Source organism: Medicago truncatula, chromosome 7 (assembly GCF_003473485.1).
Source record: "Medicago truncatula cultivar Jemalong A17 chromosome 7, MtrunA17r5.0-ANR, whole genome shotgun sequence".
Lineage (NCBI taxonomy): Eukaryota > Viridiplantae > Streptophyta > Magnoliopsida > Fabales > Fabaceae > Medicago > Medicago truncatula.
The window spans coordinates 55,682,424-55,698,334 of record NC_053048.1 but is presented as its reverse complement, the minus strand read 5'-3'; the positions used below and the strand labels follow the sequence as shown (position 1 = coordinate 55,698,334).

The 15,911-nt window shown below is 32.0% G+C and overlaps 4 protein-coding genes across 4 annotated transcripts; 2 read left to right on the top strand and 2 right to left on the bottom strand.

Moving 5' to 3' along the window:
* Positions 1 to 2,607, top strand: LOC25499773 (two-component response regulator ARR10). Its single transcript, XM_024771138.1, has 5 exons — positions 1 to 103; positions 1,028 to 1,183; positions 1,267 to 1,650; positions 1,971 to 2,047; positions 2,317 to 2,607. The coding sequence occupies exons 1-5, from the start codon at positions 1 to 3 to the stop codon at positions 2,605 to 2,607; spliced, it is 1,011 nt and encodes a 336-aa protein (XP_024626906.1).
* A 3,508-nt stretch (positions 2,608 to 6,115) lies between these two features.
* On the top strand, positions 6,116 to 7,748 carry LOC25499772 (uncharacterized). The gene is made up of 3 exons (XM_013595206.3): positions 6,116 to 6,281; positions 6,824 to 6,906; positions 7,364 to 7,748. The coding sequence occupies exons 1-3, from the start codon at positions 6,203 to 6,205 to the stop codon at positions 7,391 to 7,393; spliced, it is 192 nt and encodes a 63-aa protein (XP_013450660.1). The 5' UTR covers positions 6,116 to 6,202; the 3' UTR covers positions 7,394 to 7,748.
* Positions 7,749 to 9,219: 1,471 nt separating this feature from the next.
* Positions 9,220 to 10,497, bottom strand: LOC25499771 (uncharacterized protein At4g00950). The gene is made up of 2 exons (XM_013595205.3): positions 9,764 to 10,497; positions 9,220 to 9,614 (listed from the first exon to the last, which is right to left on the bottom strand). The coding sequence occupies exons 1-2, from the start codon at positions 10,370 to 10,372 to the stop codon at positions 9,522 to 9,524; spliced, it is 702 nt and encodes a 233-aa protein (XP_013450659.1). The 5' UTR covers positions 10,373 to 10,497; the 3' UTR covers positions 9,220 to 9,521.
* Positions 10,498 to 14,404: 3,907 nt separating this feature from the next.
* LOC25499770 (ethylene-responsive transcription factor ERF023) lies at positions 14,405 to 15,125 on the bottom strand. The gene has a single exon (XM_013595204.3). It carries the CDS (start codon positions 15,038 to 15,040, stop codon positions 14,525 to 14,527), a length of 516 nt encoding a protein of 171 aa, XP_013450658.1. The 5' UTR covers positions 15,041 to 15,125; the 3' UTR covers positions 14,405 to 14,524.
* Positions 15,126 to 15,911: the final 786 nt, after the last annotated feature.

The following is a 15,911-nucleotide window of genomic DNA, read 5'->3' as shown; positions in this document are numbered from 1 at the left end:
ATGAATGATAAGTTTCCTATCGGAATGCGTGTTCTTGCTGTTGATGATGATAGAACTTGTCTGAAGGTTTTGGAGAGACTTCTCCAAAGGTGTCAATACCATGGTATGCTGCTGCTTTATATATATATATATATATATATATATATATTAAAAATGGATTGTTGACTAAGAAGTGGTGACACATAATATTAGATACGATATAGATTCTTACACGTTCCATGGTAATTTTATAAAGGTTTAATTGCACTTTTGGACCCCTATCTTTCCAAAAGTTGCGGTTATGGACCTCTAATTAATTTAAATACAAAACAGCCCCCTATGTTTTGATTCTTTGGCAGTTTATAAAATGACATATTTGAATGTAACCATATGTGTTGGTGTGTTGGTGCTATGTAAGTTTTTTATTTTGTTCTTTAAAACCTTTTGGCCTAGGCATTGTAATCATAATGATAACAATATTAACAGTTTCTTTTTCTTCTGTTTTTATTTTTATTTTTGTAAACTTGAATTTGTCAAGTTGAGTCAGTTTGTTTGTTTATTTTGGTTTTTGTTGTGAGTTGTGACACAACTTTTTTGACGAATCTTGATGGTTTTTCCTTAAGTTTTGGAGTTATTTGTATTTATGTATATCTATTTTTTCTACATTAGGTCCAGCCAATGCTTTGTATGAATCAATTATGCCAGTCTTAAATTTTCTTTGATACTGTTTAGGTTCGACTAAATTATATTTGACCGATCAAATTCTTTGACAGATTGGACATGATTTGGTTTTTAAAGTTCACATTTAAAAAAAAAAATTGTGTCTAATCTTTTGTGATCTTATGTTGTTTTTTGGATTTCAAAGATTGAATTGCATAGAAATTGTTGGATTCATTAGATGCGGGATGTAATGCAACTCTTTTCCAACGATTAGATTTATTATTTTTAAAGTAACATTTCATAGATTTTATGTTGTGGTTGTATCTGCAATGTATCATTTTTTCTCTTTCAAAATGATATTGATTTTAGTTATGATTATCTGTTTTAGTAACCACTGCTCAAAGTGCACGAACGGCATTGAACTTGTTGTTGAGAGAAAACAAAAACAATTTTGACCTAGTAATCAGTAATGTTCATATGCCAGACATGGATGGATTTAAGCTTCTTGAGCTTGTTGGACTTGAGATGGACCTACCTGTCATAGGTAAGTTATGCAATTCTCCAATCTTATGTTACTGATACATTTATAAAAAATTATAGTGTTTTGATTACAGTTTTTGATTTCAGTGTTTTCTGCAAATGATGATCCAAGGATGGTGATGAAAGGAATTGATCATGGTGCTTGTGATTATCTTCTGAAACCTGTTACATTGAAAGAGGTACAGATGATTTGGCAACATGTAATTAGGAAGAAGAAAACTAGCAAAAGAAGCAATCATGATGTGCCTAATTTTGATAGTGGAAATGTAATAGATTCAGCTGTGACAAGAAATTCTGATCAAAATGAAAAGCCAACTAGAAAAAGGAAGGATATGAATGATGATATTGAGGAGGAGAATGAAGATGATCATGACAATGATGATCCAACAGCACAGAAGAAGCCTCGAGTTGTTTGGTCCAATGACTTACACCGCAAGTTTCTTGCTGTTGTTAATGAATTAGGCATTGAAAGTACGTTCTTTCGTCTGTCTTCAATGTGCAAAAATAGTTGTCCTCATAGCAATCCAATTGATATATTCGTCTTTATTTTTTCTCATTTTATTGAGTATGTTTGAGTAGGTTATAGCAATTCAATGTTGAGATTAATATTATGATATGAAAATGAAAATTATACTTTCTATTATTTGAAAACTTCCTCAAATACTCTTCCTATGATTAGTCTAGGGGTGAATGTGAATATCAAGTCATGATCATTACTCATGTTTAACCGTGCTATGAAGTTTTTCGATACTAAACTGTGTTTCTTATTTTAGTTGTTATTTTGCTTGCAGATGCTATACCAAAAAAGATTCTTGAATTGATGAATGTTGAAAATCTTACAAGGGATAATGTGGCCAGCCATCTCCAGGTGTTTTTCTTTATCTCTTATGCTTTACTTTTATGAGCTATAAAGACAACAATGACATTAACGCAGATGCTAGTCATGACACCGATACAGCGACACTGCTAATAATTTACAAATTTGAAGTAATTAAATTATATGTAATCACATGTATCAGTGTCTGACACTAGACAGACACACCTTCAATCTGAAGTGCATGTGCTATGTAGTTCTCAAGCACTTTAATTCACGAAAACTTACTTGGTTCTTTTTTTTTTTTTTTTTTAAATCTGCAGAAATATAGACTCTATCTGAAAGGAATTAGTTCTGGGGAAAACCAACAAGCAAATACATCCCATTCAAGATTCAGTTCTCTCACTAGAGTTGGAGGACATTTTCATACATTGAATAACCCTAGACAGTTTCATAATCATAACAGTGCTTTCAGACCCTTTCCCGCTAGTGTCAATATGCATGGATTTCCTACTCATAATTTAAACCACTCCGCAAAGATCACCTTAAGTTTCAACCGGCCAAAGCTCATGCCAATCCGAACCATGTTCAAAGAATGCCAATTTCTTCTGTAGCCTCTCAGCATCCACTGTTTTCTTGCTCTTTACATGGAAAAAGGTTCAATGACATTTGGTCAAGCACTATGCAATTACCTGAAACAAATTCTTACCTTCCAGAAGGTGGTACTTTTAACAGCACTAGCAATGTGCCATTTCAAGGTTGGAATAAAAACCATAATAATTATGTGATTGGTAATTCAATAGGCTCTTCTACGACTCCTGTTGTGAATGTTGTTGAACGAGAAGAAGGGCCGTCAACGAAACCATATGAGGCATATATGATGAGCAACAAGATGGAGTGTAAAAGTAGCTGTATCTCTGATGATATTTGTTCACTCGAAGACGTCATCAAAGTCATGACCAAACAGGTAATATAATTTATGCAATCTGATGAAGTTCTTATCTGAGTTTTCTTCCCGTATGGTTGTTGCTTTGAGCATAATTAATTATCGTATAATGGCTTAAACATGTCTGCTGTGACAATAATTGATTTTGTAAAATTGATTTCGACAATAAATGAGTTGAAGGTAAAGTGTTTTGTGTTTGGAATATTTGCGCATGATCGCAAAACCCTTGAAGGATAGGTACAACTACCGTGTGCATATCTTCGCAAGGGTGTGTGTAATCCTTTTGGACTTGAGTCTAATCGTATGTGAGTTGATAGAAGGTGTTGAGAAGGAGGCCTCCATCGTTGATCGGTTATCCGCCTTCGACGGCCGTAAGTATGTGGTTTATTCATGGACCAAAAGAATGATATAGTCATATAGAGGTAGCAATAGACCGAGCCAACACAAATATATGTTGGAACTCGATTTAATAATTAATTCGTTAAACTTAATTCATGAATCAAATGAGTTGACCTTAAACTGAAAATTAAATTAATTAATTAAATGAGTAGAACTTGAACAACATATATTTTACCTCGTTTGATCCACGATTAAACCATGTATATAGCTTTAAAGTTTTATTATACAATTTTCTCTGTTGCTTGTTGATAAATATTTCCTTTTGATGCAGAAACAATTATATGCTAATTACTCTGGTGGGAAATCAAAGTGACAGCAAGATTGGAAGTATTTAAATATGCATCAAGTCATGCTTGTTGTTGCTGATGAATTTTATAGAATGTGAAAAAGTCTTCAAATATATACTCTATTTTCCAAGTTTTGTTTTCTCAACCAGATTAATTATTTCCATCAAGTAGAGTTTTTCTCAAAATTTGTCTTAACACATTCTTTTTCACGGGCTCAATAGCACTTTTTGAAATTTTATTGTGGAGGCATGTTTTTTTTCTTTCTCTCTCTTACCGTTCAAATCATGTTTTATTTTGAAGTTTTTTCTCACTTTTTTGTTAGTGGTCTAAAAGTAAAAATTGATTTTTTTTTTAATGACAAATATATTACACTAGTCTTTGACCCGTGTAATGTACAAACAAAAAGAGTTTTATTGTAACATTGGCTCTCGATTAAAATATAATGTAATTCATAGATAATTTAAATATGATTATCTCCTTTCAAATAAAAAAGTCATCGACCAATATAACTTTTACTCGACTTTAGTTCCATTACACAACATTAACTAATAATCATCAAATAACCATATTAGTTGAACGTCACACAAACAAATATTACATAGATAAAAGAGAAACTAATTAAGAAATACAAACATATATAAAAGTTTAAATACAAGAAGTATTCAAGTCGAACGATAATAAAATTGAAGAATCCCTCCCATGGAAAAAAAAAAATAAGAGCGAAAACTAAAACACCATCCGAAAACAGAAACACTCAACAACAACCGAACAAGAGGAAGACTAGGAACATAACCCCTCACTCAACCAACCTCTTTACAAATCCACCACAAGTCACTATCGGTGTCAGCACAGATTAAGTTCATGATCCCACTTATAAAAATGAAACATGTGTGATGAGAATATTTTTGAAAAAACCCACTTTCAAATAGGTGGATTTAACAATATCCACTTACGGGAACAAATATGTCTCGTTTCCCAAAAAGTTGAGAGTGTTTGGGCATATTCACATGAGAAATGATATTTGTACAGCCACTTTGTGACAACTTTTTGACAACTTTCTCTCACATACTCACATTATACTCCTATTCTCTCTCTTCCTTTTTCTCTCTCCATTGTTTTTGACTAATGAAAAGAGAGAAAAAAGAGGTTGTCACAAAAGTTGTTTCAAATAGATGTTCAAATATCACTACTCTTTTCACATGGACCCCACAACAGTTTACCAAATTAATAAGAAATCAATCCTCTCTTTCCCCCACTCCCATTCACCTAAATCGAACATAAAACGAAGAAGTTTTGGTAAATGTAAAAGTAAAACAAACTCTCATTCCAACCACCTAAACACATGATACTACACCTGATTTAGAAAGAAAAAAAAAACGTCTAACAAAAAAATGACAAACTAACTTTATAGGCTCATTACAAAAAATACCACCAAAATTAACTATAATGTCGGAATCTTATATTGAAACAGCGGCCAAGAGACAGTAATAAATATACTTGGCTTCCCATATTTGAAATGCATGTATTGGCTTATAAACATGGCTGTTTATTGTTTTGTTTTAGCAATTCTTGCATGGTAGCTTGTGGATAAATTTTTCGTTTTTTCTTCTTTTATATATCCCAACAACCATGTATTATATAAGTGTAGGATGATAATGAAATCAGTATTTATCTATCAAGGTTCCGTTTGGATAAACAGCTTATATAGGTGTTTATGGCATTAGGGTTTATAATATTAGAGCTTACATCATAAGCTCTTATATTTGATAAGTTATTTATGTTTGGATATGTACACTAAAAAGTACTTACATAAAGTGAAGTGTTTGGATCTGACATTACATAAGCAATTATCGAAATTTTAAATATTTTTAATTTAACAAAAAAATCAAAGAATCGAACCACAAAAATCAAAGATAATAGTGTACAGTTTGTTACCAAAAAAAGACAAGTTAAGTTTGTTTTATTTATTCAGTTTCATTTTGTTACGTAACAAAAAAATAATAAAAATCTTCCTTAAAAAAAAAAAATCTTAGTTATGTGTGTTACTTTGGTAAAATAAGTATATAACAATTTTGTTACTCATGCACCGCCAAAGATAACTAACATTATAATTAAAATATATGTTTGTTTCTAAAAAAAAAAATTTAAAATATATGTTTTGGAAAAATGGATCGAGAGAATCGAAGGAGGTTACATAAATTCATAAGCTCCTTGTTAAGCCGGATGGTAAGCTGAAAATTTAGGCTTATTAAAATATGGCATAAGCAGCTTATGAAACTATGATAAACTATTTTTATTTATTTACCCAAACACCTTTAAAAAAAAGGCTTATGGAAGTAGATAAGCTCAAAATAAGTCAATCCAAACGGGCCAAGTCCAAAAATAATTAGTTGTTCAAGGGGCATTTTGGGAAATTTAGGGGCTGTGAGCAATACGGGGGTCCTAAACAACAATTTTGTCACTTGTAATAATTTTGGCCCAAACATATATCTCAGTAATCGACACAAAACAGAACAGAAGAAAGGAGAAGAAAGGAGTGAATCGAAATCGAAATTGAAATTGAAATTGAAATTGAAAATGGCTGTGATGGAGAGGCTCAGAATGTTCGTTGCTCAAGAACCAGTTGTCGCTGCTTCTTGTCTCATCGCTGGCTTTGGTATCTCTCTCTTAACCCTAATCTTCTTCTTCTCAATCATTTCATATAATTAGGGTTTACTGTTTATTGATTCAGCTTCGTATCTATTCAATTTGTTATTGCGATTCTTGAAATTTAACACTGCAATTCCATGTACGGAAAATTATGCAAATCTGTACATTTTTTTAATAATTTCAATGTTTGCATCAAAATCATGAAAATACTGTTTTTTGTTCCAGCCTTAAGTTTGGCCACTAAATGTCTCAATCACTATGCTTTTATTTGGTTAGATTATATGTATGGAACCAAATTGAATCTTGTTTGTCTAAGATTTGAGGTGGAAGTAACAGAATAGGTAGTTCATTTTTTGGGTGTTGGGAAGGGTTGAATTCCTGATAACATGATTACCTTTATTCTTCAATTTTCTTTGATTGATTCATGTTCTCTACAATCATTTTATTTATACTGTTTCATGATTCTTCTTGAAATTAAATTTAGAAACATGTTTTTAGTCGTGTTTTGTACCAACATGCTATTCACTTACTATGTGAAATTTTCTGTAGGCCTTTTCCTTCCTGCTTTTGTGAGGCCTATGCTGGACACATATCGAGCAGCCGAGCAACCACCTCAACCTGCTTTGAGCGATGTGAGTGTTTCTAGTATTGGCTTTAACTTTCTAGTATTGTTTCAAAAACAAATAATTTGTATGAATTTTTAATATTTTATCTCATCATGGGGAGTAGCATTAGTTTTTCTGTACTTCTGTTTAGTAATGTTATGTTCTCTGAAAGACCTGTAAGAAGAGGCTTTAGGGGCAAGCTGTTGTGAAACCAGCAGAGTTTCAGCATTATAGTATATGCTGCTTGATTTTGCAAATCATCCCCTACATTTTGTTTTTCCCATTAGTATCACTTGAAACAAAGCACCCAATATTTTCAAGTGCTCACAATCATAAATACAATCGATGTAATCCAACCATTAGTTGCAAGAATAGCTTGTCTAGAAAGGGGTTTGAGATGCACTTTCTAGTCCCTACTATCGCCAGATTGAGACCATCATTTACATTTATGGTTTCCTGATATTGGTGTTCTATATCGTTGCAGGTGGTTGCAGGTATGACTGGTAAAAAGTAAGCTGATTCACTTGGGATACAAGGGAATAATTGGCAACTTCTCTGTTTGGACTTTTTTTTTCATCTGTGAGTAATAAAAGTACCTAGTTACAAAATATTTGATTGAGAATCCATTTGTAACAATCTATCTGTTCCAGATTAATCCAGAGGCTTCATTTAATATTTAAGTTAAGTCTTTGGTTGAATGTCAGTTTATTCTGCCACCTGATGTATTTTGCCTCTACTAGCTAATGCACTTTCTGAATTGTTCCTCTAGTGACAATAAGGAGTTTTGTTTAGCTTACTTGAATACATGAATGTTGTTTATAAATCGAATTGTCATTTAATATTAAGGACATGACTACAGCTTAATGTTATGTTCTTTTTTGAACAAAACTTGAGGTTATTTTATCTTGTCGTTATCACTCTTTTACTAGGATTTATATCATCTCCTTTTCCTCTCTCATTTTCACCTTCATGTTTGGAGAGACAAATAATTTTCTGAATACAAAAATCAAAATTGAGTAAACAATTGCTTGTGTCTATATTATTCACTACTAAAGAAACACTGTAGTACTAAAAACGAAAGTACATTAGTGGTGCAAATGGGGGGGTTGTATGTAATTATTGCATGAAAGAGTGTAATGTGTTATGGGTGTTGTTAACGCGTAATCCGGACACTCTTTAACGATTCTAAATTTATTAAGGTTTAAATGTGTCATTGGTCCTTGCACTTTCATCAGATTTTGGCATTGGTCCCTGCACTTTTTTTTTATTGGCATTGGGCCACGTGGCGTGAATTGATTGGGCCACACGTGGCACTCCGTTAGTTTTGTGTTTTTTTTTTTCTAACAGAAAGTTAACAGAGGGACCAATACCAATATTTTTACAAAGTGCATGGATCAATTCCAAACAAAAAAAAATGTAGGGACCAATGCCAAAATCTGAGGAAAGTGCAGGGACTAAAGGCATATTTAAGCCATTTATTAATAATATATATACATATTTTTGAAAAAAATAATATATGTACATAGCTAATTCAATTTTAGCATTTTGTAATTAGATTTTAGGATAAAAATAAATAAATAGCGTCTTGTGAGCATGACATATTTGGTGGACATTGTAGGGGCACATATTCGAACCTGTGAAGTTTGAAGTTTAAAGTTTAATTTGTTAGATGCCATATATCTAAAGTTAAAAACAAATAATACTAATTTTGTATAAAAGTTTCATAGAATTGGTTAGTAATTATTATATTATATATGTTAATGTTATAAACTAATTAAAATGTTGAAATTACATTATCCATTGTTTGTAACAGTAATTAATCTAATAAAAAGATTTTATATTATAGTATTGTCACAATACTATAACCAACGGTTTATGCTAATTTATTTTTCAAACTTATGATAGTATCGTCTCTGCAAATGATTTTATATATATATATATATATATATATATATATATATATATATATATATATATATATATATAAATATAATCAAAACTAAAGATACCTTGTAATTGAGAGTTAAACATATTTTACGTTGAATTCTAAAAACATCTAGGCTTTTCCTAAATTTATAAATTAATTGTATGAAATTGTAAATCAATAAACCAGATATAATTTCTTCCTCAATTTTATTGATCTGCTATTAGAAGCATATGTGAATTGTAGCCGATTCAATGGCGTTACATTAGAACTTGGAAAAAATGTCTGTCCATAAATATCATTTGCACTGGACATTACTTAGGCGAAGAAGTCAATAAAGTGGTTGAAATTCCACTTGTTATTTGGCTCTAATAAAGACAAGCACTAAGCAAATGGAATAGAAAAGCAGAAGGAAATGAGAAAAGAGACATGATTGCAATTCCAAGGGGAGGGGAGTAATTGTAACATTACTAATATGAGATGGGATGAGATAGTAATTTCTACCAAGTAGGTTAAAAATCATGTAAAACTTAACATCCCACTAAAAAACAGAGACTACTAGCATGATCTAACCCCACACTCTTTTACAGTACTGCAGCAAAAGAGCTGGTTGTGTTGTGTCTTCCACTATAATGAACATGTCATAGTTATTATCTCATATAATGCCGTGGATAGTTTCTCAGACACATGATTTTTAACTGACCAGCAAAATCTATTCTCAAAGCTTAAGGCCACTACCATCTTTCTTCTTCAACTTTTTGCTCCTCCATGGTAGTGTAACCACCTGCTTCATCCCCTTACGGATAGTTGTCTGCAAATGCAAAATTAATAGACCATTTGAATTTTAATAATAATTATAACATATGCAATTCCATGAGACAAAAGTCACAACTTTGGAGACAAACACAAAAAAACTAGTAGAAAGTTGAAACCTTGAATGAAAAAAGGGTTGAAGCTTACCCAGGTAGGGGACTTGCCATGATGTGAGAGGCTAGAAGAGCTACCAGAACGTTTCATAATCTTGTTGTTGTCTGCAATGTCAATAGTACCAGTATCCTTATCAGTAGAAGAAGATGGAAAGACATGGCTACCACCACTGACCTGATCTCTTTTGACATTTTTCCTCCAAGAACCAAACCAACCACTGTCTCTTTTGATAAGAATATTCATAGTACTACCAAGTAAGCCTTTATCAGTACTAAAAGAAGAACCATAGCAATTGTTGTCTTCAATTCTAAAAGATGGAGAACGGAATCTGTTGCTGGTTACATGAGGACCCTGCTGCAAAAGGGTGGGTGAGGGTACTAATAGCAACCTTGGAGGAAGCTCCAAACACTTGTCACTACTGGGATTAGTGAAGGGCACAAGTGCATTGCAAAGCCTTGGCTTTCCTGGTTCTTGTTCCCAAAGAAATGGTACTGAACCTGAGGTTTGAAGTGGTGGAGTCACCGTCCCCGTTCTCTCTGGGGATTCCATTTGCATTTGAATTTTCATTGCTGCTGGTGAGACAGAGAACAAAGGGAGCCTTGGTATGCTGCTCTCTTGCTCTGCCTTTGCTTCAGAACCCATCACAAAACAACCAAAGACTGTATTTGTGTTCAGGGATGGATGAGATGTGAAATTGTGAATGTGATCAGGAAGAAGATATAAAAGATAATTTGAATTGGATTTTGCCAAAGAGGAAAGTGTGGAAACATGATTGATTAGGTGAGAAGACAAAATACATACGTATCGTATCGTATCGTATGTTACTTTCCGCTTTGTATTGGAGTGCAATATGGTAATTATCATCAAGACCACTTAAATTACTAAATTTAAATTTGACACAATTATTATAACTATGATCCAATAATCACAACTGTACGGACCGCATGAATGCGTCAATTTTTAATAAATAATGAGCATATTTGTCTCGTGTCAAAAATTTCATCATTCCAAAAGTACTAAAAGTAGCCACTCAATAAGACCACTCCACTAGTACCAGCAGTGTCTACTCCATTTTACACGAAGACAAAACTTCTGCAAAGCAAAACTATTTTGTCGGCATACTATAAGACTGAGTATAAACAAACTATAAAAGATATAAATTATGAATAGCCTAAATTGATTTGCATTGTCAACGTCAACGCTACATAAAAATGTATTATATTATTATTATCTCTCGTTTTAATATTCTTAGTTAGGAATTAGAACTACAACTTTCCCTGGGCATCATACACTTTGCCCTGAGCATAGTTGTTTTCCAAATATCAATCAATCAACTTGGCATCCAATGCGTATAGCATGATGATGAACAGATCACTGATTAGTTGGGAGTGACAAGTGAAAGTGACATGCTGTTTCATATTTTGTAGGGGTGAAATCAAATGATGATAGGGTTAAAATTGAAAACTTTTTGACTTGTATAAGGGTAAAGGTATAAGGTAAAATATCATATTTTTAGGCATTTAAGTTCAAGGGCTAACTATACTACGAGTTATCTATAGAATGTGTTAAAATAAAATAATAATTATTTGATACTTATGAACCAGATGATTTTAGCATTTTTGAGGGGTCAAAAAAGCACTTCTCTAAAGAGCGTAAAGATATTGGGCTTGAAATAAGTTGGTTATAGTATTGGTTTAAAAATAACTCCCAAAGCACTATGTGATAAAATAAAAACTACTAATAAAATACATACTTGTATATTAACAAATAGTCATGTTAACAAGTATCCTCCTCTGACATTTTTTCTCAAAAAAAGGTATCCTGGGACATTTGTTAAAAACTTAAAAATAAAAAGGAAAAAAATGAATTGTTTGCATTGATACAAACTCTTTTTCAACTTTTAAAAAAATAGAATACATAATTTTTAAAGTAACAAATTGATTCGAACAATTTTTTAACTAAGTAACTAACAACCAATACCAAAACTTGTCTTATGTTTTTCTAAGGATGCTTAAAACATCCACAATGGTAGTAAATTAAAAACGGTCTTAAATATATCTTACGTGTACACATAATTTATTTATATTTTTTTTTAATAAAAGTATATATTAAGGACTCAATGACTCAAATGATAGTAGACTAAAACAAGTCCTTAAATAAGTCCACAGATATGTACTTTAATATATGCATTTAAAAAATAAATAAAAAGAAATTGAAAAGCGCAAGAATGACATAAATTTGAGATGGTGAGACCAAAAAAAAAATTCTTAAGGAAAGAAACTTGTATCATTTTATTACTTAAAATGTGTTCAATACAATCGGGTATTTCTACCAAAATCTGAAAACTAATTGAGGATGCGGCCACCTTAGCTAGTCTATAGACTGCCTTATTTGCTTGTCTCTTCACAAACTCAACACTAGAGTTGATATAATATTGTTCATAGATAGTTTTACAATTATGAATAATCATCCCAAATTCTGCAACATCCTGATGTGCAGATGAAAAAATATCCATCACTTTTTTGGCATCAAGCTCAAAATCGATAGGTCTCAAGTGTAATTAATAAACTCATTCTAAAGTTGATAATCATCTAGAGCTTCGCCAACATGTGCCTCACAGACCGGAGTAAATCATTCAGTTTTTGCCAAAACAAAAATGCATGTATCATCCCTTATACAAACTCTTATTCTCACTCTATTAGAAAGTTGGGAGAAAGAAGCATCAATATTGCACTTAAATCTTCCTTCAGTTGGTTTGATCCATTTCACATTTCCTTCTTGTCGTGGTTATGCACAAGATGTATTACAAATCCTACTTGCATCATGCCAATCATGAAGCATAATTTTTCCTCTCTCAACAACATAAACTTGAGCATCAATTACCTCATTCCACGATCTGTTTTTTCTTTGTTTTCAAATACTCCACAACACACAGTCAAATAAAGTTGCATCTTCCTTAGATAAATCATGTAATGCTTTGAAGATAATACTCTTGCTATTTATATCTTGTTGTAGGAAATTAGAAATAGAAGAAAAGAAATGCAGCATACTTCAAACATTAAGCTGCTCGGACATTGAAAAAATAAATAAAGTGTATCCACGATGAGACCAACTTTTATCTATTTTCTTTTGTTCTAAAAAAAAAAAAAAAAAAAAAATATATAAATCTATTTTCTTTTGTATTATCATTGTGGAATCTATTATTAGTTACATGTAACTAACAGGCACTCCTCTTTTTTCCTTCAATTAAAGTCTTTAATAGGTAGAAATCCTTAAGTAAACAATTAGGTTGAAGATGATCTTACTATGGTATAGACTCATAGTAGTCGGGATTGCAAATCTACTTTTTCTTGCTTCACAATTCGTCATTAGTCATCATCGGGCAGTTTTTTAATCTTTTGCCAATTATAATACACTCCACTAGACACAAACAAAAGTCCCTCTCCTTCCCCATTAATTTTATGAACTGAGTTATTCAGAAAAATCCCACAAATACACGCATAACATAATGTCGATGTTGATAGAATTCAGTGTCAAAAGAAATTAGTCACTCACCCTAGCTAGTTAACCTCATTTTTCCAAACTCTGAAAGGTCCAAATTGAGTGTTAGAAGTATCCACTACCACTCTATTGAGTTAAAGGACAACTATACATTAAAAACTACTAGTAAAAGGTCAATTTCTTGTCACTTTTTCCTAAAAAGTACATAGCAAAACATGACGAAAACCCTTTATAGGTGTAGATATGATTTCCATCAAAGTTTTTGTTGCCCCACGTTATTATGTGGAATTCATACAAAATGGAAACACCCTGAGTCGCATGAACGTGGTGCCACCAATGATTAAAAAATTAATTATTAGTATCATTTAATGTTTTAATTGAAGAGTAATTAGAGTATAAAACATTGTAACAATAGTTCATTTATGCTTATGTTCTTAAACCAACAAATATACTAACATGTTTTTTATTATATGAGATCGAACGAAGCCCGCAACATAATAAAATACTAGAAGAATATTACGAGATTTAACTTGAACGATTTCGCCAAAAAAAAAAAAAGGTTTAATTTGAAATGACGAGGTTTAACTTGAACAACTCCATAAAAAAATATTCTTTTTAAGCGACAGTAATAAATATGTATTCCAACGTATATAGTTCATGCGTAACATCAATGCATTGCTGCACGAAACATATTACGTTGTGCTCAATTTGAGGTCATCATTTTATTTAGGAAGATGAGACAATCCAAGAAAAATATATAACCCGCCCTATAAATTTATGTTAATATATATGTTTAAACAATGCATTTGGCTAAACTATGCTAGATATAGAATACATTCACCGTAAGAGTGTATTGCTGCCTAGGCTAGGCTTAATTCAGGTGTTGTTGAGGGCGAGGGATCCCAGATTGGGTGTAAAGAAAAAAATAGGTTATTCATAGTTCTTTTAGAATCAAGGTTGGAAAACTTATCATTTGATTTTAAAATCTTTGTGGTGATTATATCAAACCTTCATAAAAAATAAAAATAAAAACTTTTTGCAGTGATCATTAGATCAAACCTTCATAGAAGCTGTCCATGCTTATTTTTAGAAAAGGAAAAAAAAAAATGTTCATATTATGCATTAGTTAAATTAAGGAAAATATTGTAACTTATTAGTTACTTAAAGGGGGGAGAAAGAAAAAGAGTTTTTAATATTCAAATGATAAATATAACTCATTGATGATCATGATATATAGCAATATAAAAGATAATACTACATTGATAGATATGCAAGAAACAGACCAACGTTTATTTATAGACACGACGACATGAAATGTTGCTGCGCCAAAACCTCAACTTCTGGCCACGTCATGATATCACCGGAGCAACTCCACGACGAATCACTCTCCATCAGCTCCGGCAATTCAATCTCACCCCAAAAATCATCTTCATCAGACACAATGCAACCCTTCTCATCCAACGAAGCCTTCATCATACTCGCCGCCGCCTTAGCTGCCGCAGCCTGAATGTCTCTGGCCGTACATGTAGCCGGAAGTGGTAGATTCTCCACCTCGTCGGGAAAGTTGAGTTGCGCTTTTTGGCCTTTCAGGCAATACACTGCAACGTCATATGCTTTAGCAGCCATCTCCGGCACCGGGAATGATCCTAGCCATATGCGAGATTTCTTCTTGGGTTCACGAATTTCTGATACCCATTTTCCCCACCGCCGTTTACGGACACCGCGGTAGACAGGGTGGCGTGTTCCACCTCTCTGTCTGTCAGCAGCGGTTACATCATCTTCAATGAATGGTGTTGGTTGATTGTCCATTCACAAATTTTAGACTTGAAGCCGTTTTGACTCTATTTCAGCGTGTCTCCAACGTTCATTTATAAACAATTATTATATGCTTCTTTACACGTTAAATGAAATGAAAGGGTAATCTGTGATTACATATATACCCCCCATCCCCATAGGTTTTTTTTTTTTTTTTAGATTACTTGTTTAAGAATTGTGGATAAAATTCACCAGCAATCCCACTAACTACATTAACAAGATTTGTAAGTGGAGTTAAAACTAGTTTGTATGTACCACTTATAAATTTATGGAGAATGTTAAACAGTGTTCTTAGGATATTGATTAAGCAATAAAAACAAATAATTTTTTATAAACAAGTAATTGATGTTTGTTAGTTAGTAAGACCCTAAATTTATTATATATATGGCCAACATTCATTGGTTGTTGGATAGCTTAACCACAAATTTTTGGAAGTAGTCTAGACCTCACCCTATATATTCAAGAAGTTTATTACTTCCCTCTTGTTAAATCAGGTGGTTTTTTTAATTTTATACGTTTATTAAGAAAATGATTAATATTGTTTATTTTAATGATAAAATGTATTTTATTTACTAAAACATTCTTATTAATCATAGTTTTTTTTGTACTTTTATTAATCATAGTTAATAAAGTAGTTAGATGAATGAAATTTAATAAATAAAAGTATTTTAGGGGAAGAAAAAAAAATGTTGTATTTATAATGTAAAAAGGGATAAATAATTTGAGACAAAAAAAATAGTTAACATGACACCTATTTTAAAATTGAGGGAGTAGGAGATAACCGATAATATTCATGAAAATTTTACTATTTGAATGGTGTTCTAATAAAAAGAAAATAAAAAAATATTGTTTTAAATGTTTTTTT